Source organism: Bufo gargarizans, chromosome 1 (assembly GCF_014858855.1).
Source record: "Bufo gargarizans isolate SCDJY-AF-19 chromosome 1, ASM1485885v1, whole genome shotgun sequence".
Taxonomy (NCBI): domain Eukaryota; kingdom Metazoa; phylum Chordata; class Amphibia; order Anura; family Bufonidae; genus Bufo; species Bufo gargarizans.
The window spans coordinates 572,593,635-572,617,459 of record NC_058080.1 but is presented as its reverse complement, the minus strand read 5'-3'; the positions used below and the strand labels follow the sequence as shown (position 1 = coordinate 572,617,459).

At 43.7% G+C, this 23,825-nt stretch overlaps 2 protein-coding genes across 4 annotated transcripts in view; one reads left to right on the top strand and one right to left on the bottom strand.

Moving 5' to 3' along the window:
* The first annotated feature begins 3,900 nt into the window (after positions 1-3,900).
* On the top strand, positions 3,901-11,236 carry MTRFR (mitochondrial translation release factor in rescue). 2 transcript variants are annotated; one of them, XM_044290336.1, is made up of 3 exons: positions 3,901-3,935; positions 5,540-5,822; positions 10,061-11,236. In XM_044290336.1, the coding sequence occupies exons 2-3, from the start codon at positions 5,553-5,555 to the stop codon at positions 10,274-10,276; spliced, it is 486 nt and encodes a 161-aa protein (XP_044146271.1). In that variant the 5' UTR covers positions 3,901-3,935; positions 5,540-5,552; the 3' UTR covers positions 10,277-11,236. The 2 variants fall into 2 exon arrangements, with proteins under 2 accessions (XP_044146271.1, XP_044146261.1); XM_044290326.1 differs by lacking the exon at positions 3,901-3,935 and adding an exon at positions 3,952-4,081.
* Positions 11,237-18,442: 7,206 nt separating this feature from the next.
* Positions 18,443-23,825, bottom strand: part of CDK2AP1 (cyclin dependent kinase 2 associated protein 1) — a 35,029-nt gene continuing 29,646 nt past the window's right edge. For both annotated transcript variants that reach the window (XM_044290316.1, XM_044290307.1), the window contains exons 3-4: positions 21,086-21,212; positions 18,443-19,102 (exon numbers count right to left, since the gene is read on the bottom strand). In XM_044290316.1, coding sequence (XP_044146251.1) covers positions 19,035-19,102; positions 21,086-21,212 — 195 coding nt within the window. In that variant the 3' untranslated portion in view covers positions 18,443-19,034. The remainder of the gene's footprint in view (positions 19,103-21,085; positions 21,213-23,825) is intronic.

Here is a 23,825-nt window from a genome sequence, read left to right as displayed (position 1 = left end):
TGTGCCTTGTGCACACAGCATCAGGGATGTTACCATGGCAACCAGGGCTTCTGTAGCGTCCTGGCTGCCATGGTAACTGATCGGAGCCCCTGGCTTACACAGCTGGGGCTCCGATCAGAAGCTGCCACTGCACCACCAATGAGGGGGAGGGGAGAGGTCCCTGTGGCCACTGCCACCAATGATTTTAATACTGGGGGGGTTGAGAGGGGCTGGCGCACTGTGCCACCAATGATTTTAATGGGATGGGGGGTTGAGGGGGGGGGGCACACTGCACCACCAATGATAAATTACCCCTTTATACAGGAGGCTGGTACTGGCAGATCAGCAGTTAACCCCTCAGGTGCGGCACCTAAAGGGTTAACTGCCTCTGATCGCAGCTCCCTGTCAGCGGCAGGGTGCCGGCAATGCGATTCTGCTGCCGGCACCCGCCTCCTGTATTGTGTTAAAGACTGACTTTCACTATCAGGCCACACAGAGCGGCGCCCAGCGATGTCTCAGCACTCACCATTAGTCCTGGGCGCCGCTCCGTTCGCCCGCAGTGCTCCATTACTGTCTCCTCTCCTGCTCCACATGCTGCTGATTACTATCGGAGCGATGGGAGGAGACATCAGCTTCACTAATGGGCGTTCCTTCTTCCTGGCTGTAGCGCTGTCCAATCGCAGCGCAGGGAGAAGGAACGCCCACTAGTGAAGCTGATGTCTACTCCCATCGCTCCGATAGTAATCAGCAGCATGTGGAGCAGGAGAGGAGACAGTAATGGGGCACTGCGGGCGAACGGAGCGGCGCCCAGGACTAATGGTGAGTGCTGAGACATCGCTGGGCGCCGCTCTGTGTGGGAAATGGGAATAGTCCTATCATTGGTGGCTCAGTGCGCCCGCCCCTCCTCCGCCACTCTCTCCTCATTGGTGGCGCAGTGCGCCCGCCCCTCCTCCCCCCTCTCTTCTCATTGGTGGCAGCGGCAGCAGCACAGGGGGAGGGAGGACAGCTTCCTTCTCCCCATGCTGCTGAGAGAACATGAGCGCGCCGATAGCAGCGCGCTCATGTTCAGAGATACTAGACTGCCGGGCCGCAAAGATATTCATTGCGGGCCGCATGTTTGACACCCATGCTGTACAGCCTCATTGCAGGGCTGATGGAGGTCTGTGGAAGACCCGACAGCTCCTGCACTCTCCTGGCATCGGTGGTCACATGACCACCTGGCCAGGACAGGGAGCAGCATAGCTCTTCCTGATATGTCCACACATCGCTCGTTCAGCGATGTGTATACAGCGATCTAGAAGGCAGGGACACCTGGGAACTGTACCTGCCTTCTCTCTGGGTTGCATTGCTGTCACTGGGCTCAGCAGCTGCATGATTAGCGTACAGCTGCCATCTCTGAATGGACTTCCAGAATGTCCATCCAGAGATATACATCCACCTATAGGACGATTATACTCCGTGGCTATACAAAATTTTTAATTATATGCAATTACAAAAAAATTCTGATCCAGGTGCTGGTTTGGAAAATGTTTTGTGAAACAACCGCTTACACATTAGGGTACAGGTACATGGTGATTTGAATGCTGTGCTCCCTAATATCGCAGTGTAATAGGACTGGCTTAGGAATAAATGGACTCGCAGTGTTGGATTTTTTGTAATTAACTTGTCGCAGTCACAGCAAAAGTGCGAGTTGAACTGAGACCCCTAATCAGTTCTATAGCAACCCATCTACACCGTGATCTTTGGGAGTGTGACACGTCGCACCCAAAATCGCTGTATGGTCGTACCCTTAGGCCTCTTGCACATGACCGTATGGCTTTTTCAGTATTTTGCAGTCCGTTTTTTAACGGATCCGTTGTTCAGTTTTTTTGTTTCCATTGTGTTTACGTTTCATAGTTCCGCAAAAAAATCTCTGTATGGTTTCCGTATCCGATCCGTTGTTTGCGGATCTCAAACAGAAACATAACATTTTTAATCATTAATGTAATGTACAGTAATGTGTTTTAACAGCATACACATGGGCAAAGTGGGCATGGATCGGCAAAAAATGGATGACAAACGGATGTGTTCCGTATGCATTCCGTATTTTTTGCAGACCCATTGACTTGAATGGAGCCACGGATTGTTATTTGCAGGCAATAATAGGACAAGTTCTATCTTTTAGCGAAACGGAAATATGGAAATGGAATGCATACGGAGTACATTCCGTTTTTTTGTTGTTTGTTTTTTGCAGAACCATTGAAATTGTTGAAGTTGCTTTAATTAAAGCATTTAAGATACACTCTGGTGCTCCAAATCAGGGCACACCAAGGGGTTAATATCCACGCGTGGCAGAAAGACACTGACACAAGCTGGTCAAAGACAATCTCTTTCTTTATTACAATGAGTAAAGACGTTTTACATCTTCAGAGGGGGGACGCCCCCCCTCTCAGGCTCATGCCATTATTTCATTGGCTAATAAGAAGGAAAAAAGAGATAAGAAGAAAAGAGATAACACTTGGAGTCTGCGCATTGTGCACTTACAAACTTTGGTATGTGAGTTAATGTAAACATCTGTGCATCGGCGCCATTCTGTGCATGGCGTCTTACTAACATTAATACTGCTTACGTCATATATGACACTTTAAGTAGGTGCTTTTTTTTTTTTTATAGGCACTGAATATATACAGTGCTGCCCATAATTATTCATACCCCAGGCAAATTTTGACTTAAAGTTACTTTTATTCAACCAAGTAATTTTTTGACAGGAAATGACATAGGTGTCTCCCAAAAGATAATAAGACGATGTACAAGAGGCATTATTGCAGCAGCATGCTGCGGTATTTCCTCCGTCCAAAAAGCCGTTCAGTGACTGAACTGAAGACATCCTGATGCATCCTGAACAGATTTCTTCTCCATTCAGAATGCATGGGGATAAAACTGATCAGTTATTTTCCGGTATAGAGCCCCTGTGACGGAACTCAGTCCAGGAAAAGAAAACCGCTAGTGTGAAAGAACCCTTACTGCTGAGATACAGGCAGCTTGGAGCAAAGGGGGGAGAGGAAGGCACTGCTTAGATAAGGAAGAAGCAGCTTAAAGTAACTACAGAATAAGGCTTATGATCTGTCGGCCGTATTGCTTCAATGGGTCCGCAAATCCAGAATCGCGGAACGGCCGCACGAGACGGGACCCCTCGGAAGCACTACGGAGTGCTTCCTGGGGTTACGTCCCGTTCCTCTGTCCCGCAAAAAGATAGAACATGTCCTATCTTTTAGCGTAACGGGCAGATCGGGGACCCATTAAAGTGAATGGGTCCGCGATCCGATGCGGCTGACCTACGGCCGGCGATCGTGCATTGCGGCCCGCTATTTGCAGGCCGCAGCACGAGCACGGGTCACACACGTTCGTGTGAACTCGGCCTAAAATCAATCTAGTTACATTAAAAAATGAAAGAAAAATATTCACACATCTCTATCAAAATGATTGGTTCCGCATACGGACCGCAAATGGAATCCGCAAAAATGAAACGCAAAAAAAAAAACGTTTGTGTGCAAGAGGCCTTACTTGCATTATATTGAGCATTGATATTTGGCTTCTGACAGATCTAAGCATGGGAAACTTTCCCGACTGCATGTTTGGAATTTCTTTACACTAAAAAGTCAGGATTTTGGTAAATATATACAAGAAGATTAAAGAAGTCACAAGAAAAGGTTATTCAGTCAGGATTTTCAATAGGAAACAGTGGATGGTTTTAAACGTGTCCGCAAAGGTCGCAAGAGGGCTAATCCTTCCTTACAGCAAGAATGTCGCCTTGCAGGAGCCATTTTGTGAAGTTACATTGCGTAGAACTCGATGCAGTTTGGTCCTCGATAATATGGCCGCCGGTAGTCGCCTCTATAGACACGTGTGTTTCTTTTCCTGTATAAAAGACTGAACGCAGCACTTAGCGCATGCGCGGGGACGGTCACCTACGTGCGGTATGTACATGCACGGATAGGAACTACTCTTATTATAAACGACCTCGTTATCTGAGGCGCCGTGCTGTCACTGCGGAGTCCTATCTACTGCCTGTAGAAAGGGGAGATATATCAAAAGTGGTGCTAGCAGAATGTGCTGCCATAAGGCTAGTTTCATCCAAGTGTATTAACCCCCTACCTGACTGCAGGTCTAATAACCCGGACTAACCGTATCCTACATCCCTGTCTGCCTTGCGCTCATTCACACGAGCATGTTCAGTCTTGGAAAGACGCTCTGTGTGATGCCCACACATCCTCCTCTGACCTTATGATTTACAGTGCTGGGAGTTCCTGCCTGACCCCGGCCTACTGTACTGTAAGCTTTGTGTGAGTACAGGATGGCAGCCTGTCCCAGACTGAACATGGCTTTTCTTTGTTGTGGGTTTCACCATGTTTTCTGTGACAAAATTAGTGGGGAAAAAATGCCAAACGTTGTCATTCATTATATTGAAAATCCACACCATAGTAGAAAAAAAAAAAAACTTAAAAATTATATATTTGGCATGGCTTCCTTGTGGAACCCACAAAGAATGAGCACTCACATATTAGCCCCATTAACCACAGACAGACTTCCCACCATGAACTTACCCTCAGCCTTAGGGCTCGTTCACAGCAACGTGTGAAGCCCATGCTGTAGACCGCAAATTGCGGTCCGCAATCCACAGGCAACGTCCGTGGGGCAGGTGCATGGGGATCACAGACCCCGAATGGGTCCGCAATCCTTCCATTCCGCAAAAAGATAAAGCAAGTTCTATCCTTTTGCGGTGCGGAAGAACGGAACCCCAGAAAGCACTCCGTAGTGCTTCCATAGTGTTCGTTCCGCATCTCCGGATTTGCAGACCCATTGAAATGAATGGGTCCGCATCTGTGATGCAGAACGGCCACAGAACGGTGTCCGTGTATTGCGGATCTGCAAACGCGGTCCGCAATATGGCAACGGGCATCACACGTTCATGTGAACGAGCCCTTAAATCGGTTATCCTGGAAAAGATAATGATGACCTATCCTCAGAATAGGTCTCCATTACCACATCTGCAGAGGTCCGAGTCTCGGCACCCCCGTTGATCACCTGTTTCAGGAGCTCCCGTCAGCTTTCCAAGTGCAGCGCCTTACATCATATAGCAGCTGAGCATGATATTGACTTGAATGGGGCCGAGCTGCTACTAGGCCACGTGACCGATGCATGGTGACGTCACATGGCCTAGGAAAAGGCTGCAATGGTCACTGAGCGTCCGGCTTCTTCCAGTGGGGTCCCAGGTGTCAGACCCCCACAGATCCTGGATTGATGACCTATCCTGAGGATCTTATACTGATGACCTATCCTCATCTGCTATCCACTACATAGGGGATTAGCAAATGATCGCTGGGACCCCCACTGATCACGAGAAACCAGTTGAGTGGCAGGTCATGCATGCACACTGCCGGAGATAGACGATTTCATAACTTGGCACAACCTCTTTAAGGGGTTAAAATTCTAAGTATGCTAATAATAGAGCAATGAAGCATTTTCTGAATTGTAGTGTTTTAGAAGATATTTCCTATTAATAGTATTTGTCTCTGTACAGATGTTCCCAGTCCATGTCGTCCTCCGTCATCTATTGTTTGTCTAACCTGCTGTCTTGGAAACCATGGATTCCTGGGAGGCAGCTCCAATTCTTAAAACCAGGGACTGTGGGGATATTAACCCAAAGAGTGCTGACAAAAGAGCCATCATCTGAATTACTAGAACTCAATGAGAAGGACCTGGATGAACAGTTTGTCCGAGGACATGGCCCTGGAGGACAGGCTACAAACAAAACTAATAACTGTGTTGTATTGAAGCACATTCCTTCTGGTATAGTAGTTAAGGTATGACAAGCAGAAACGTGAAAATGATAGTTCAGATAGGGCTTGTTTCTGCAATTTCTAGATAGTGGTAGTTCTCTTTTTTCATAGCATGTCATGCTTTTTTAGAAATCACAGAATCCTCTAGCTTTGACATATACACATCGGAACACTTAAAGGGCTTGTGTGAGTGTTCCATACTAATGATCTATCCTCAGCATAGGTCATGAGTATCTGGTCAGTGGGGGTTTGCCTCCTGACATCCGCACCAATCAGCTGTTAGAGGATAGGTTTTAAATATCAAAATCTCGGTTACCCCATTAATACAAATGAGCTGAGAGTGACAAAGAACTATGCATTATTAGGTAATATCGACATCAACAGATTAATAGACGTTAAAGGGATAGTCTTTTAAAGTTAGACAGTTTCAGTTTATATATATATATACAGACGTGGACAAAATTGTTGGTACCCTTTGGTCAATGAAAGAAAAAGTCACAATGGTCACAGAAATAACTTTAATCTGACAAAAGTAATAATAAATTAAAATTCTATAAATGTTAACCAATGAAAGTCAGACATTGTTTTTCAACCATGCTTCAACAGAATTATGTAAAAAAATAAACTCATGAAACAGGCATGGACAAAAATGATGGTACCCCTAACTTAATATTTTGTTGCGCAACCTTTTGAGGCAATCACTGCAATCAAACGCTTCCTGTAACTGTCAATGAGACATCTGCACCTCTCAGCAGGTATTTTGGCCCACTCCTCATGAGCAAACTGCTCCAGTTGTGTCCGGTTTGAAGGGTGCCTTTTCCAGACTGCATGTTTCAGCTCCTTCCAAAGATGCTCAATAGGATTGAGGTCAGGGCTCATAGAAGGCCACTTTAGAATAGTCCAATTTTTTCCTCTTAGCCATTCTTGGGTGTTTTTAGCGGTGTGTTTTGGGTCATTGTCCTGTTGCAAGACCCATGACCTGCGACTGAGACCAAGCTTTCTGACACTGGCTAGTACATTTCTCTCTAGAATTCCTTGATAGTCTTGAGATTTCATTGTACCCTGCACAGATTCAAGACACCCTGTGCCAGACGCAGCAAAGCAGCCCCAGAACATAACAGAGCCTCCTCCATGTTTCACAGTAGGGACAGTGTTCTTTTCTTGATATGCTTCATTTTTTCGTCTGTGAACATACAGCTGATGTGCCTTGGCAAAAACTTCGATTTTTGTCTCATCTGTCCACAGGACATTCTCCCAGAAGCTTTGTGGCTTGTCAACATGTAGTTTGGCATATTCCAGTCTTGCTTTTTTATGATTCGTTTTCAACAATGGTGTCCTCCTTGGTCGTCTCCCATGTAGTCCACTTTGGCTCAAACAACGACGGATGGTGCGATCTGACACTGATGTTCCTTGAGCATGAAGTTCACCTTGAATCTCTTTAGAAGTCTTTCTAGGCTCTTTTGTTACCATTCGGATTATCCGTCTCTTAGATTTGTCATCAATTTTCCTCCTGCGGCCACGTCCAGGGAGGTTGGCTACAGTCCCATGGATCTTAAACTTATGAATAATATGTGCAACTGTACTCACAGGAACATCTAGTTGCTTGGAGATGGTCTTATAGCCTTTACCTTTAACATGCTTGTCTATAATTTTCTTTCTGATCTCTTGAGACAGCTCTTTCCTTTGCTTCCTCTGGTCCATGTCGAGTGTGGTACACACCATATCACCAAACAACACAGTGATTACCTGGAGCCATATATATAGGCCCAATGGCTGATTACAAGGTTGTAGACACCTGTGATGCTAATTAGTGGACACACCTTGAATTAACATGTCCCTTTGGTCACATTATGTTCTGTGTTTTCTAGGGGTACCATCATTTTTGTCCATGCCTGTTTCATGAGTTTATTTTTTTACATAATTCTGTTGAAGCATGGTTGAAAAACAATGTCTGACTTTCATTGGTTAACATTTATAGAATTTTAATTTATTATTACTTTTGTCAGATTAAAGTTATTTCTGTGACCATTGTGACTTTTTCTTTCATTGACCAAAGGGTACCAACAATTTTGTCCACGTCTGTATATATACACACACTAGCGGGAAAAAAAACACCTGGAAAACTTAATGCGATTGAGCTGAGATCGACAAAGTATAAACTGCTACTGGTGTTTGGTCAATGATCTCACAACCAAGGTGGGGCACCCTTTATTTTGGGTTCGGCAGCAGGATGCATATTGAGGCAGGGTCACATCAATACTGGGTGGCATCTCCTCTGGCATGGAAACAGTCATACAGATGCTGGATATCCTCCTGTGGTAAGTCATTCCAAGCATTCTTTAAACTTGGACCCGTAGTTCAGCCAAGGTGGTTGTTGGCTGCTGTGCACAGAAGATCTGTCACCCCATCCGCTGCCAGACATGGGGCAGAGCTCTGGCGATTGGGCTGGCTAGGCAAGCAGCTGTATACCCTGAAGAGCATGTTGTGTTGCACTGGCAGTGTGTGGGCGGGAGTCTTGTTGGAGGCAGTAGGTACCACAATGTTCTGGACATACCAAAGGCTGGTCAGTGTTCCCTTCACAAATACCAGATTGGAATGGCCATGGTAGCTAATGGTGGCTCACAGCATGACTCCTGGTGTTGGTCCTGTGTGTCTCTGCACTATGCATAATGGCATTAAAGGGGTTATCCAGAAATGAATAATGATGACCTTTCCTAAAGATAGATCATTATTATCTCATTGGTGGGGGGTCTAAGTTCCAGCTGATATGGAAACCAGCTGTTTCAGGGAGCCTCTGAGCGCAGCCAGCTCCAGGCAGATTTTCAAGGATAGCAAGGTACATAGTATAGTGGCAGTGCTTGGTATTGCAGCTCAGACCCATTTACTTAAATGTGGCTGAGCTTCAACTAGGCCATGTGACTGATGTACAGTGATGTCACATGGCTTAGGAAGAAGCAGCAGAGCTCACAAAGGATTCCCAGATATCCCCTCTCCAACCCTCCTGCAAACTGTTATGCACCCATCACACTTTTGTTTGCCAATCATGCATTGGCATTGATGAGAGGTCAGTGGCGAAAGAGTTAGTGTAGTGCGTGAATGCAGCCATGCCTCAAGTAGATGGTTTTCTATGGTCCAGCTGGGCACTGCAGGAGATACAGCAGCTCTTCTTATACAGTGATCTTGCCTTGCATCTGTTTGTCTGGACTGTCCATAACCCTCTGTACTTCTGTGAGTGCCCTCCTCTGGCCAGTTTTGACACCACTGATGCACTACGGACACCTCTCCCCCAACCTTTTCAGAGATTTGACGGCTCAACCACCCAGCTTTTCAAAGTCCTACTACTCGTCCCTTTTGACAGTCCGTCAGTTGCACAAATTCGTCTAACAGATATAGTGAACACAACATCAACATCAACTCTGTCAGACAGAAAAGGATCTGGAGCTTCTGTATGTAAAGGAAGGAACTTTGATGACAGCATATAACACCCTCCAGCATTGCCATATTGTAAAATAGTTTTTTTAATTGTGTGTATTTATATATATATATATATATATATATATATAAAAAAAAAAATTCATTTCATTTCAGTAAAAAAAAAGAAATCGCCCAATAAGAAGAGCATGTCTGTTTTTAAGGTTATGTTCACATTTGCACAGTGTTTAGTTCCAGCAAGCCTTCTGGTATTTACATTGAATTGTACCCTTTGAGTTTTAGACCCTTTGATAATGATTTTTTTGTGTCAGATCATTAAATATATTTAAAGGGGTTATCCAAAGAAAAACATTTATCACCTACCCACTAAATAGGTGATGAAGGTGTGAACAGAGCAGACTGAATGGAGCAGTGGAGCATCCGGATGAAAGAGCCTTTATTCCTCTAACATGCATAGTACAAGATTAGGACTCTTGCAGGGGTCTTTCTCAAGCACCACTGATCACACATTGCCACTACTGCTACATTCAGAGCCGGAGACTGATGGAGATAGCAGAGTCCAGTGCTTGGTTATCTCCATCAGTCCCATAAATATTGAATAGAGCGCCAGGGTACATTTATGAGCAGCGGGATTGAAACCCCTGTTTTAGCAAGTGGTTGGGTCCCCAGCGTTGATAAAAAAATGTTTTTGTTTTTTTTGTGGGATAACCTCTTTCAATATGCACATGGTCTCTGTTAATGATAAAGATGACATACCTCATCTCCAAACTATCTAAAGTTTTGTATAAAATCTTCATCTCAGAAGACTTCCCTCTATGTTTTTTTACTAGTGCCACCAAACCAGGTCCACGGAGGTTAATAGGATAAGAGCTAGAAGAATACTTCAGGAAAAAGTTGATCTTTTCTATAAAGGAGAAAGCAGTGATATCTTCAAGCAAAAAGAAGAATCAGAAAGAAAAAAACAAGAGAAAAGGAAAAAAGCCAAAGATAATTTGGAAAAGAAAAAACATTTCAAAGAGATGCAGAACTCAGAAATCAAGGACTAGTGTTGTGCTGGGTAATGTCCTTATATCGTTCCACAGGATAAGGGAAACTAACTCATCTGTGGGGGTCCAACTGTAGGAACCCCACCAGTCCTGAGAAAGTGTGTTCTGTTGCCTGGTTCTGATAGAGCAGCAGGGCTGCTGGTGATGGCCAAGTAGAAGCTCAACTATTTCCTGTAGTCCCATAGAGAATGAATGGAGTGTCATGTCACATACTCGACCTTATGGGATGGAAGAATGGGACCTCCATTCTCTGGATCTGTGGGGCTCCCAACATCCAGACCTCAGTGATCAGTTTATGGAACTGTTAGTGTCGGCTTATGAAATATCTTATAAATAACTTTCAAATTTGGCACGCCCCCTTTAAGGCCAATATATGTGGACCAAGGATCGGGCTAGTTATCAGGTACAAATGTTACTCTAAAACGCTCAGTCACGATAACTGCCTTGATCGCTCGGAAAAGCAAAATGCTAGTTTGTTAATTGACCCACTCATTTATGCAGCATCTTAAATCAACAATCTCCCAGGAATGTGCTGCGAGCAAACTGTGAATCTGTATAGGTACAGATGATCGTAGTAGTGATTGTTCATTCTCATACATAGGAAACATTTGCTGCATATAAATGCAGTATGCACAAGTGGGCAATGATCGGGAACAAACGGTTTGCTCCTAATCATTGCCTTGAGTATTGACCCATGTCGATGGCCCCTTAGCTGCCTTTACATGCAGCAGTGATCGTTGCTGTATGAGGATGAAGAATCGTTATTATAATTGTTCATCCCATACAGTATCATTGTTTGTCATGGGGAGATATGCTGCAGACAGATGATGATTTTATGTGCTGTATGAACTATCTGTCGGCAAACAAGCCTTAATCTTGCTGCCACACTAAACAGCGGGACTGGTTAAAGATTTGTATTGCGTAAATTTGGAAAGCAATAAATGTGTATAGATGAATCGATTTTTGTGAAACTCATTACTGCTGAAGCAATTAAGCGACCAACATACTATTAACTTCACACTGGCTCCATTCAGACGTCCATAGAATGTGTCCGCACCCGTTCCGCAATTATCAGGAACGGGTGCGGATAGCACACAGTGTGCTATCCGCATTTCCGCAGCGCGGCCCCGAACCTCCGGTCCACGTCTCCGGAAAAAAATTAGAACATGTCTTATTCTTGTCCGCAATAGCGGACAAGAATAGGCAGTTCTATGGGGGTGCTGGACAGGTGCATTGCGGATCCGCAATACACTACGGACGTGTGAATGGAGCAAGTGCTTTTGTGATACATGATCTCGGCAATTATGGGCAGTCAAATGAAGTCTTAAGGCCTCATGCACACGACCGTGTGTATTTTGCAGTCCACAAAAAACGGATCTGCAAAAAATACGTAGGACGTCCGTGTGCATTCTGTATTTTGCAGAACGGAACAGCTGGCCCCCTATTAGAACAGTACTATCCTTGTCCATAATGCGGACAATAATAGGACAAGTTCTATTTTTTTGTGGAACGGAAACGGAATGCACACGGAGTAACTTTTTTTTTTTTTTTTGCAGACCCATTGAAGTGAATGGTTCCGCATACGGTCCGTAAAAAAAACTGAACGGACATGGAAAGAAAATACGTACCCTAAATAGGATGAACCGCTCCGTTGGGCCTATTTGGGGGAAAACTTGACCACATTTGGTTGGAGTCCAACTCATGGGACCCCCACCAAACAGACACTTATCACCTTTCCTCTCATTCTTGGACAACTCAACACACTCTGACATTGTCCATTCATTGCCGGCCGACAGTGTCAGACTGTGTAGGGTGACTCCACTGAAAGGGGAATTTGGAATGCCCAATTGTCAATTCCTACATTTTCAGTAGGAAAAACAAAGGATATGCAAACAGCATAGGTGAGCAAGCTCTGCTGCTTCCGTAACTCCATGCATAGTGGAAATGCTGCATTTCTTCCCAAATTTGTGGTCCGAAAATCCACAGTATAGTACAGTACCAGCAATGTTAATGCAATCATTATGAATATTATGCACATGATTTCAAATCTGCAGCATGTGATTTTTTTTCTGTGGATTTTCACTGCTGATTTAATCTTTTTCAGTGCATAAAGTGAAATCCACTGTAAATTTGCAAATAAAACATGCTGATTTGGCAGAGCATACATTGAAGAACTTGCATAAAAAAATCTGAGAAGAAAGGGATGCAAACAAACTTTGCCTCTAATGCCACCAGATGTAAGGCAGCTATCCTATAAGTCATTGTTAAGAACTTATTTACATCCCTTTCTTCCCAGAATTCCAGAGGAACATGTATGGCCTATAAGTCTCCTCACGCCGATTAAGGTGCTCTCCCCAAGAAGAGATAGTACCCCCCACATCCGTAAAACAAAAATCATGATTTATTTTCTTCTCTTGTGGATGTACCCTTCCTATTAGGGCTCGTGCACAAGAACGTATTTTCTTTCCACTACCGTTCCGTTTTTTTGGCGGACCATGTGCGGAACCATTCACTTCAATGGGTCCGTAAAAACAACGGAAGGTGCATTCCTTTTCCGTATTTCAGTTCCGCAAGAAAGTAGTGCATGTCCTATTATTGTCCGCCAAGCACGGTCTGAGGCCCCATTCAAGTCAATGGGTCCGCAAAAAATATGGAACGCACACGGGGAACACTTCCGTATGTCATCCGTATTTTGCGGATGCTTACTATAGAAATGCTATTCCCAGCCAATATATTGCTCATGTGTTTGGCGACTAATAAGTTACTGTTTCTGTTTCCAATCCGCAAAAAATAGATCGCATACAGAAACCATACGAATATGTTTTGTGGAATAACGGAATAAAAGAGGACTTAAATCAGAGAGTTAAAATATGGAAAAACGGACCGCAAAACAATGGTTGTGTGCATGAGCCCTTAGGCTGGGTTTCATGCAGCAACTGTAGAGCAGTAGTTTATCACACATTGCCGACTTACTTGGCAAATAGAAGTGAAATACGTGATTTTTATACACTTCACCTGCACTTGCAGAAAACGCGATTAAACTACTACCCAGCGGCTGCTGCATAAAATCCCAGCCTTAGGGCTCATGCACCCTAGCAATATGGGCTGGGCATAGCATTTCTACAATATGGATCCGCAAAATACGGATGACATACAGATGTATTCCGTGTGCGTTCTGTATTTTTTGCGGACCCATTGACTTGAATGGGGCCTCGAACCGTGATTTGAAGACAATAATAGGACACGCACTACTTTTTTGCGGAACGGAAATGGAATGAACACAGAGTTCCGTTGTTTTTGCTGACCCATTGAAGTGAATGGTTCCGCATACAGTCCACAAAAAAAATGGAACGGAAGCGGAAAGAAAATATGTTCGTGTGCATGAGCCTTTACACTCCTCATACAACAGGGGATAAAATAGAGGAGATGCAGTTTTCAAAGAATTTTATACTCTTAGTCCAGACATGTTATTCTGGATGAGTTTTCTGATATATAAACATAGAAATATTTGTAAAACAAATGTACACCATTCAGATCCTTAGTGAAAATAAGCTTTATTACATCAAGTAATAAATACATACAAAGATGCAAATCGTTAAGACTTTTTCTCTCACAGCCTAATGTGAATATGCAATAATAACCATAAGATAGATCTTTAAATCTACCTATAGAAAAGTTTTTCCGCCCTCTTTCGGGTTAAGGAACACATGCATGTTGAATGGTTAGCAAAGCGTTGACATGCTGATGCACAGGTCAAAGATACAAACCTAACAAAAAAGCTAAAATTAAATGTATATAATGCCTATAATAATGTAAGACTAATACAAAAAAACACTCAAAACTAAAAGCAACACCCTTATCTTCCTAACCTGGTAATGCTTCAAATAAATGGTCCCTAAAGTTTTTAACCGACTCATCAATGTCCATGTGTAGACACGTTTGTAGTATTTTATACAAATATTTTGAGACCTCTTGTTCTGATTATTTGCTGATTGCAGTGGACCAGTTGATTTAATATATTTTTTTGTGAAGCCTTAAAGGGCTTTTCTGGAGGAACACATAAAAGGGCTGAAACTTGAATGGGTTCTCAGAGGTTTCTATATTAACAGCTTATCCTTAGGGATCTTTTACACAGACCGTTGATCTGTCAGATTGTCGAGGGTGAGTGTATAAACACTCGTTCTAGATAATCTACCAGTGTAAAAGGTGCCAGCAATCACCCGATGAACAAGGAAATGCTTGTTTATCAGGTGATTACGTTGTTTGGATGGCACTGAAAATCATCGTTCCTATGCAGGAGAACGTGGTGTATAAAACAATGATCTGCTGCACTGGCGCAATGATTTTCTATGGAGACGAGCAATCATATTGATCGCTTGTCCCCATACAATAGAGGTTCTGCATGTAAAATCATCTCCTGATCTCCTCATCTAACAGTGATCTGGAGCGTCTGCAGGCCCCACAAATCCACTTCAAATTACTCATATCTTGCCTGTGGAAAAAAATTCTAATATACTTACTGTCTTGAAGTTACATGGATCAGGTGCTTGGGATCCCAATCTCCTCTTCTGAAAATCTTGCTTCTGCCAACGTCACATCCTTTACCAGGTTTCCAATCTGGTCAATGGATGGAGACGTCACTCTGTGGACAGAGCCAAAACTATTCCTGTCCCTGGCACATGTGCAAACTCCTGAAACCACCTCATTTGCACATGTACCAGGTAGAGGAACACTTCTGGCTCCATCCACAGAGCCTCCCCTGCCCTGGGCTGCCGAAGCGATATCCTCACCCATCAACCAAACCAGAAACCCGCTAAATGATGTAACCTTGGCAGGAACAGGATTTTCAGAAAGTATCTCGTGACTGGGTTCCTGCAGGGCCATCCACTCTACTTTGAGGCGTTAAGTATAGTGGAGTCTTTCTCAGGCATATGAGTAATTAGGGTGTTGGAAAACCCCTTTAAATTTTTAAGATATATTTGTTTCTTTCCTGCAAAGTCTATCTTAAAAGAATATGTACTTTGACAAAGATGAAAAGAAAACAAATGTTTGCGAAACTATTGCATACAACTGCATGTATCACTCTTAGCCTCTGTTCAAACTGGAAATGCTCCTTGTGTATGCCTGGACAAGTCCAGAATAGCCAAATGTTCAGCAAGAGTACCCTTAGAATATATCCATAGAATTTGGGGAAAGTGTTTTATGACTTTTCGGATCGTCTTGGGCCCCAGACAAACTGCTTGTTCAATCCAGATTTTAAAAATGAAAACACAGAAGTCCATCTTAATACTGTTGCTTTGTCTAAAGATCAAAGATGGTGGTCAATACAGCAAACATAAAAACGTATTTACAAAGAAAACATGCAATGTTCTCGTAAGACCAGCGCAAGTTAAAAAAAGCATCTAATTATGCATAAAAGTTGTTAGAACCTGAATATTAATAAGCAGGAAAGTTAAAATATACAGGTGAAACTCGAAAAAATTTGAATATTTTGCAAATGTCCATTTATTTCAGTAATACATAGTAACATAGTACATAAGGCCAAAAAAAAGACATTTGTCCATCCAGTTCGGCCTGCAAACTAAAAGGAATTGCATTAATGTAGCTTAAAATTAGAATTTTGTGAAAAGGTTCAATATTCTAGGCTCAAAGTGCCACACTCTAATCAGATAATTAATCCATACAGGGCCGTCTCTACCAAGGGGCAAAAGGGGCAGCTGCCCCAGGCCCAGTTGCTCCTGGGGGGCCCAAGGCAGCTGCCTCTTGAGCCCTGCTAGCCACTGCCCCGGGTGTCAGGCTGTCAGCTACACAGGGGGTGCTGCCATGCTCCAGGTATCGTACTGTGTTAGAGCTGTGATCTAGGACCTTAGATGACATCATCACCATGTGACCAGTAACCTAGCAATATTACTGGTCACATGGCTATGAGGTCATCACAGGTCCTACCAGGAGTGTTGCAGAAGTTAACTGTGGAGCTTTTTTGTGTGAAGATTACATCAGAAAAAGGTGATAGGGGCTGTTATGTTAATATACTGTATACTACTGTATAGTGGGGTGCTGTATACTGTGTGGGGGCCTGTATACTGTGTGGGACTGTATACTGTGTGGGGGCCTGTATACTGTGGGGGGGGGGGGGGGGGGGGCTGTATACTGTGGGGGGGCCCTTTATAGTGTGGGGGGCTGTGTACTGGGGGGGGCTGTATATTGTGGAGTGCTATACTGCTGTACTGTATACTGTGGGTACTGTATAGTGTGGAGTGCTATACTGCTGTACTGTATAGTGTGGGTGGCTGTATCGTCTATAGTTTGGGGTGCTGTATACGGTGAGGTGCTATACTGCTCTACTATACAGGGAGTGCAGAATTATTAGGCAAATGAGTATTTTGACCACATCATCCTCTTTATGCATGTTGTCTTACTCCAAGCTGTATAGGCTCGAAAGCCTATTACCAATTAAGCATATTAGGTGATGTGCATCTCTGTAATGAGAAGGGGTGTGGTCTAATGACATCAACACCCTATATCAGGTGTGCATAATTATTAGGCAACTTCCTTTCCTTTGGCAAAATGGGTCAAAAGAAGGACTTGACAGGCTCAGAAAAGTCAAAAATTGTGAGATATCTTGCAGAGGGATGCAGCACTTTTAAAATTGCAAAGCTTCTGAAGCGTGATCATCGAACAATCAAGCGTTTCATTCAAAATAGTCAACAGGGTCGCAAGAAGCGTGTGGAAAAACCAAGGCGCAAAATAACTGCCCATGAACTGAGAAAAGTCAAGCGTGCAGCTGCCAAGATGCCACTTGCCACCAGTTTGGCCATATTTCAGAGCTGCAACATCACTGGAGTGCCCAAAAGCACAAGGTGTGCAATACTCAGAGACATGGCCAAGGTAAGAAAGGCTGAAAGACGACCACCACTGAACAAGACACACAAGCTGAAACGTCAAGACTGGGCCAAGAAATATCTCAAGACTGATTTTTCTAAGGTTTTATGGACTGATGAAATGAGAGTGAGTCTTGATGGGCCAGATGGATGGGCCCGTGGCTGGATTGGTAAAGGGCAGAGAGCTCCAGTCCGACTCAGACGCCAGCAAGGTGGAGGTGGAGTACTGGTTTGGGCTGGTATCATCAAAGATGAGCTTGTGGGGCCTTTTCGGGTTGAGGATGGAGTCAAGCTCAACTCCCAGTCCTACTGCCAGTTTCTGGAAGACACCTTCTTCAAGCAGTGGTACAGGAAGAAGTCTGCATCCTTCAAGAAAAACATGATTTTCATGCAGGACAATGCTCCATCACACGCGTCCAAGTACTCCACAGCGTGGCTGGCAAGAAAGGGTATAAAAGAAGAAAATCTAATGACATGGCCTCCTTGTTCACCTGATCTGAACCCCATTGAGAACCTGTGGTCCATCATCAAATGTGAGATTTACAAGGAGGGAAAACAGTACACCTCTCTGAACAGTGTCAGGGAGGCTGTGGTTGCTGCTGCACGCAATGTTGATGGTGAACAGATCAAAACACTGACAGAATCCATGGATGGCAGGCTTTTGAGTGTCTTTGCAAAGAAAGGTGGCTATATTGGTCACTGATTTGTTTTTGTTTTGTTTTTGAATGTCAGAAATGTATATTTGTGAATGTTGAGATGTTATATTGGTTTCACTGGTAAAAATAAATAATTGAAATGGGTATATATTAGTTTTTTGTTAAGTTGCCTAATAATTATGCACAGTAATAGTCACCTGCACACACAGATATCCCCCTAAAATAGCTAAAACTAAAAACTACTTCCAAAAATATTCAGCTTTGATATTAATGAGTTTTTTGGGTTCATTGAGAACATGGTTGTTGTTCAATAATAAAATTAATCCTCAAAAATACAACTTGCCTAATAATTCTGCACTCCCTGTATACTGTGGGGTACTGTATAGTGTGGGGTGCTATACTGCATACTGTGTGGTGCTGTATACTATAGGGTGCTATACTGCATACTGTGGTGTGCTGGGGTGCACTGTAACACTAGGGTGAGCCGAGCCCTGGTCTCCTTCCTGCAGAGCGGTGCCCACTTCCAGCCTGAGCCCAGCTGCCCAGAACACTGATCCTGAGCCGCTGGAGTCTTCAGTACTGGAAGTATTTACAGTCATTCACTGCACTCTACCAGATGTGTGTTTTTTTTGTGTGTGTGTTGCGGTGGAGGGCGTGATTGCCTGCTAAGGTGTGGGAAGGCGGGATCCAGGGGGCCCAAGTAAATTTTTGCAGAGGGTCCAATCAATATTAAAGACGGCCCTGAATCCATACCACCTAAGCAAAGGGTAATTTGTGACTTTGGGGTTTCATAAGCTGTAAGCCATAATCATCCAAATTATAACAAATAAAGGTTCGAAATATCTCACTTAGTATGTAAAGTCTATCTCATATGTTCGTTTCACATTTTAAGTTGTATTACTGAAATAAATGAACTTTGCATGATATTCAAATTTTTTGAGTTTCACCTGTATGGTAGCTTATGTTCCAAGGAATCATGAATTTCCTTGGACTCTTAGAAAAAGAACCAGAGAGCCTTAAATACTTTACTGTACATGGAAATTCTGTCTGCTAGGTAAAAATTGCATCTTGTGTTTAGCAGCTTTACAGTACATTACAGGGATCCCCAGAGTTAGTGAACCCCACTGGCTAAATATTCAGAAAGACTGCCCTGAAGTTTAAAAAAAAAAAAAGAATCCAGAATTAGCTTTGTATGCTTCAGAGAGGCAGGCATTTGCATGGCTAGGACCTGGCGTTTCGCTCTGTCTCAGCTAAACATTCTCGTACCAAACCTCTTGCATGGATGATTCCTGAGGAAGAAGAAATGGGGAAAATTTACAAAGGCTGTACACCAGTTTTCTGGTTACAATAGATGCAAATTTGTGAATTTTTGCCTTTCACTGCTGTTCTTGCCATTTTTTTTTGGAAAGGGCCACCATGGGCCGATACATTTACAATAATTTACACAAGGAACCTGGCATCAGTCATAAGTGGTGTAGGTTCAGATTCTTCCACACGAACATCACAGATAAATAATTTGAGACATTTACCTATTAATACATTAGATGTATTTTACTCATGCAGGGGGTTTTACTGTGTGATACACCAGTCTTTATTAAATGAGCCCCAATATATAGAAAAATACTCTAAGTGTTAACAGTTTACTTGGAGCTCTACTTTACCTTTTTTGTATGACTCAAAGAAGACCTGTCATGTCTGTTTTAGTAACTACTTGCATTCCCCGTGTAATAATTCTGGAGCATCTATTCTTACAACTCTGTGTTGTACCATTCTTCTATTAATGGTAGTGACGGTCCAGCTGGGTGTTACCAGTTGGGGGATGGGCCAATCAGTGCTGCCAGTGGTAGACTGTGCAAGGACACACCCCAAACTGGTTGAGTATACTAAATCAAGGAGAGGTTATTGCTTTAAGATGTGGTTTGAGGCGTAGACAGAAGTTTATACGTTGTGATCTGATATGGTAGGGAGAATGAGGACATTATATGGTGTATTCTAGTATAGAGCAAATGGTACGCTGAGAAGTATTGCATAATCTTTAGAAGGATTGACCTTGTGCGAGGCTTCAGTTAGATGGTGGTGGACCCGCTCCACAAATGCTGTAAGGTGCTAAGGATGGTGAGAAAGATGTAGAAATTTTGGCCAAGCGTGAGTTCACAACGCACATGGAACTTTCTCACATAATCACAGTGGCCACCCTGTTGGTTTCCTCATGTTTCAACTAAGAATGGATCTCTCCAGGGGCTTAGTAGGTAATAATGGTCACCAGAACCAGTTGGGGGAATTGAAGCCCTGAATAGGACACAATTTTCAGAGCCATTTGATATGGCAGCTAGGGCTATATTCCAGAGGAGTTAAGTTTGGCTGCCCTACAATAGAGTAAAATAAATCGGTGGAAGGGGTTATGGGAGAAATAATCAAAATAGAAAACAGCGTTCAAGAGAGATGCTACTAGAGATCACTGCAAGATCAGAAATTGCTGTCGAGGAGTGACTTGGCTGAAGAAGATATAGGGATGGAGACACTGCATGATATTTTGGATGTGAAGATGGTTGATGAAGGGCAGGCAGTCAAAGCAGTGTTAGGCTCTCTCTGGAGATAGGATAGCATGGTCTGTGTCCTGGTAGGTGAATATTAGGTTGAAGGTGAATCCCCATTGTTATCAAATCTGCTGTTGCAGGATTTCCAGATACCATAACGTATGCCACCTTGTAATAGTTTAAGGGCATTTTCTTCTAGTGCTCCATGTGTTGGCCTATGTCTCTGACGTCTCTAGGGAGCTCAGCAGTGATGCTTGCAAAGACCTTAGTCAGTTCTTTCTACAGTAGCCCCTGCATCTGGGAGAGCAGTATATCTGTCTGAAGGCCAGGATAACTTCAGGGGAACAGGGACCTCACTCATTGGAGTTGAGAGATTCCCTGAGGAGGAGTGGTAAGAGTTGTCTGGGAAATGGAGCCAGTGCTATTTTGGAAAGGCACTTGAAAGAGACCTGGTGCCCATAGGCTCAAACTTGAGAGTGTTGGGAGGCAAAGCGGGAGCAAGTAAATTGGTAATGAAGAGTTATTAATCCCCCTGAAAAGCACCAGCTGGTAGTGATTCTCAACAAGTGCTCCAGCCATTTTGTGCACCACAGCCCCAGCTTATTGTTATTCATATACACGCATTTGTTTGCTACTGCCAGTAGCGGTAGTATAGGAGCAAGACATTGGTGTTGCAGTCTAAAATTGCTATATTTAATAGATCTTGCCTTAACTATAAGTCAAACACATTCTTACCTCGTTTTAATCTCTCCATGGCACTTTTACTGCCAGCATACGTTGGTCTAATTTCTTTACCTAGCTCCTCTATGATGGCAAGGAGTTCAGCATACTTGCTTTGAGGTGCCTGATTAATAGAAGTGCCCTGCAATAAAATAGGAATTGAAAGAAGAGCAAAGTTTGAATAATGCTAACACAAATGCAGAATTAGGTTTTTACTATCAACCATATGAAGCAATAGTGAAATACGGACATAGACATTTGGAAAAATGAGTTATCATGCTATTCAGTGACCTGGATATGTTGGGGGTTATTTATTATGCAAGCGGCTGATGCCAATGGATCCACAACGTGGTTAGTGGCTGTTGGTTTTTAACATTATTAGGCCCTGTGCACATTGCGTTATTTTTCTCTGTTTGACATATAAGCTGAGAAAAACTCTAGACGTATATGTTATATAGGCTGTGATGTATACCTAGCGGTGGCATGCATCACAGATAGATTAGTATGGGCAGAGGAAGAGCTTGCCGGAGTTCTCTGGATCCAGCATAGACGGATAGTGCTGCATGCCTGTCGGACCCCATAGACTGTAATGGGATCCTGTGGGAATCCGGCATTTCTACCGGACACAGTCGGACAAATATCATTGCGCGCAGTATCTGGCTAGGCTGGATCCAGACAACTCCAGCAGGCTGTTCCTCTGCCTAGTGTAAAAGTAGCCATAGGCAGTAATGGAATCCGTTAAGCATATGTCATGGGCTTTTTATGATGTATCCATTAAACAGATGCCATTATAGCCTATCATCATTGTAAAATCACACAAAACCTTGGACCATTATCTACAGTAATACATGAGTAGTACTGAGGATATGGAGTCCAGATCACAATTTTTATTTTCCTACTACGCCCCTCATTCCCCCGCTGTCACTGCTCAGAGGTGCATTGAAATACATGGTCAGGACTGCCGTGCATGCGCACGAGTCCTCTCCATTATGTTAGAACAGCACAGCAGTCCAGACTGTGTATTTCAGTGCAGCTTTCAATGCTGACCACGGGGAACGGGAGGTAGTGGGAAAAAAATAAATAGTGATCTGGACTCCATATCTACAGTAGTATGCAGGTATAACTGTAGATAATAGTCCCAAATCGGGATAACAGATTTCCTTGAAATGTTTCTACACAGCCACCGCTAAAGATGCCCATACCTGCCAGTTTCTATTCAATAAGCCAACAGTCGAATGTGTATAGGGGCTGACATCTCATGCTGGAAGAAGGGAGCGTTGGTTGTGTTGGATTTCCTGGGACACAAATTCTACCACAAATTCTACGCTCTTCCCACTGAGATAAATATGCAGGCTCAGCCAATCCAGACAAACATATTAGCTATGCATGTGTGATTTTTTTAAAGTGCTTTTTTATGTCATTCTGGTGAGTGTGGAGTATAAAACGACTTGTTTGTAACTGGCTCGGATGGTTTCTCACTGTGGATAGTGAAGGAGTCTGTGTGCTACTGGCGGTGTACCAATCAAGAGGACAAAAAAATGTGGAGCAACAACTATTCCATAAAATCCATTTAAGAGATTAGGAGAAGGGTGGACAGTCGGATCTAGTGAACTTTTCCTTTTTAACATATGCCCCTTGGAGCTCTAGAGTGAATTTTTTAAAATCTCTTTTTGTTAAAGGTTCCATGATTTGGAATCACATAGTATATAGACAAAATGCCAAATGGTGAAAAGGAGGTGTGCGGGCCTCAGTAACATAGCATATAGGCAAACTGCCAAATAACAAAAAGAAGGTGTGCAGGCCTCAGGAACATGACCACAGAGGTAATCAGGATGAGGTTAATAAAAGGTTAATAAAAAAAATATGGAACAACACTGCTTAGAAAGGGGTCTTGGTGCACAATGAAGAACCCACATGTCAGAGTCTGAGGACTTCAGAGTGAATGTTTTTTTTTTTTTTACTGCATTTTTCGCCTTATAAGGCTAATTTCACAATAGCGCCACCGACCTGTGGCAGGCTTTTCCGTTGGGTGAACAGCCTGTTGGATTCGTCCTGCCGCTAGTGAACGTGTGTCCCCCTAGACTGTCGCACGGTCCCCATTGACTATAATGGGGCGGGGGCGGAGTTCCGGGAGCGCACAGCGAGAATAAAATTACGACATAGCCGACATTTATTCCGGAAGTCTCTCGCCATGCGCTGCCGTGCCTCAGCCCCGCCCCTATTATAGTCAATGGGGATAGAGCGGCAGTCCGGGGGCACACGTTCACTAGCGGCAGGACGAATCCGACAGGCTGTTCACCCGACGGAACAGTCTGCCGGAGGTCCGTGCCGCTAGTGTGAAAATAGCTGTTTTCCCTCAAAAGTGAGGGGAAAATGGCTGGGTGTGTTATAAAGCAAATACTAGTGACTGCTTCATTTATGGAAGTGCTCACTAGTATACATTAGGTGCAGGGAGCAGCTGAGGCGCTGCCAGTACTCGCCCTCCCTTGTCTTCTTCTGTGGGGCCGCGCTGCACTACATGCCCTGACCACGTACAGCATCTGGACATAGTGAGCGCACTATGACCCAACGCTGCATGCAGTCAGGTCACAGTGCAGCGTGGGCCAGAGAAGACAAAGGAGTGTGACTGGAGGAGCGATTGCGGGACCTGGAGCGGAGCGGTGGAGAAGGAGAGGTAAGTAAAGTTCTTTATTTCATCTCTGATAGAGGTCTGGCACGGAAGTGTGATCTGAGGTCTGATGGGGGTATGGCATAG

What these genes read in the sequence shown, in the direction of transcription:
- MTRFR (XM_044290336.1), top strand. Translation starts at nt 5,553, where the DNA reads ATGTCGTCCTCCGTCATCTATTGTTTGTCTAACCTGCTGTCTTGGAAA. An exon ending in CTTCTGGTATAGTAGTTAAG is followed by an intron (nt 5,823 to 10,060) that starts GTATGACAAGCA and finishes TTTTTTTACTAG; the next exon opens with TGCCACCAAACCAGGTCCAC.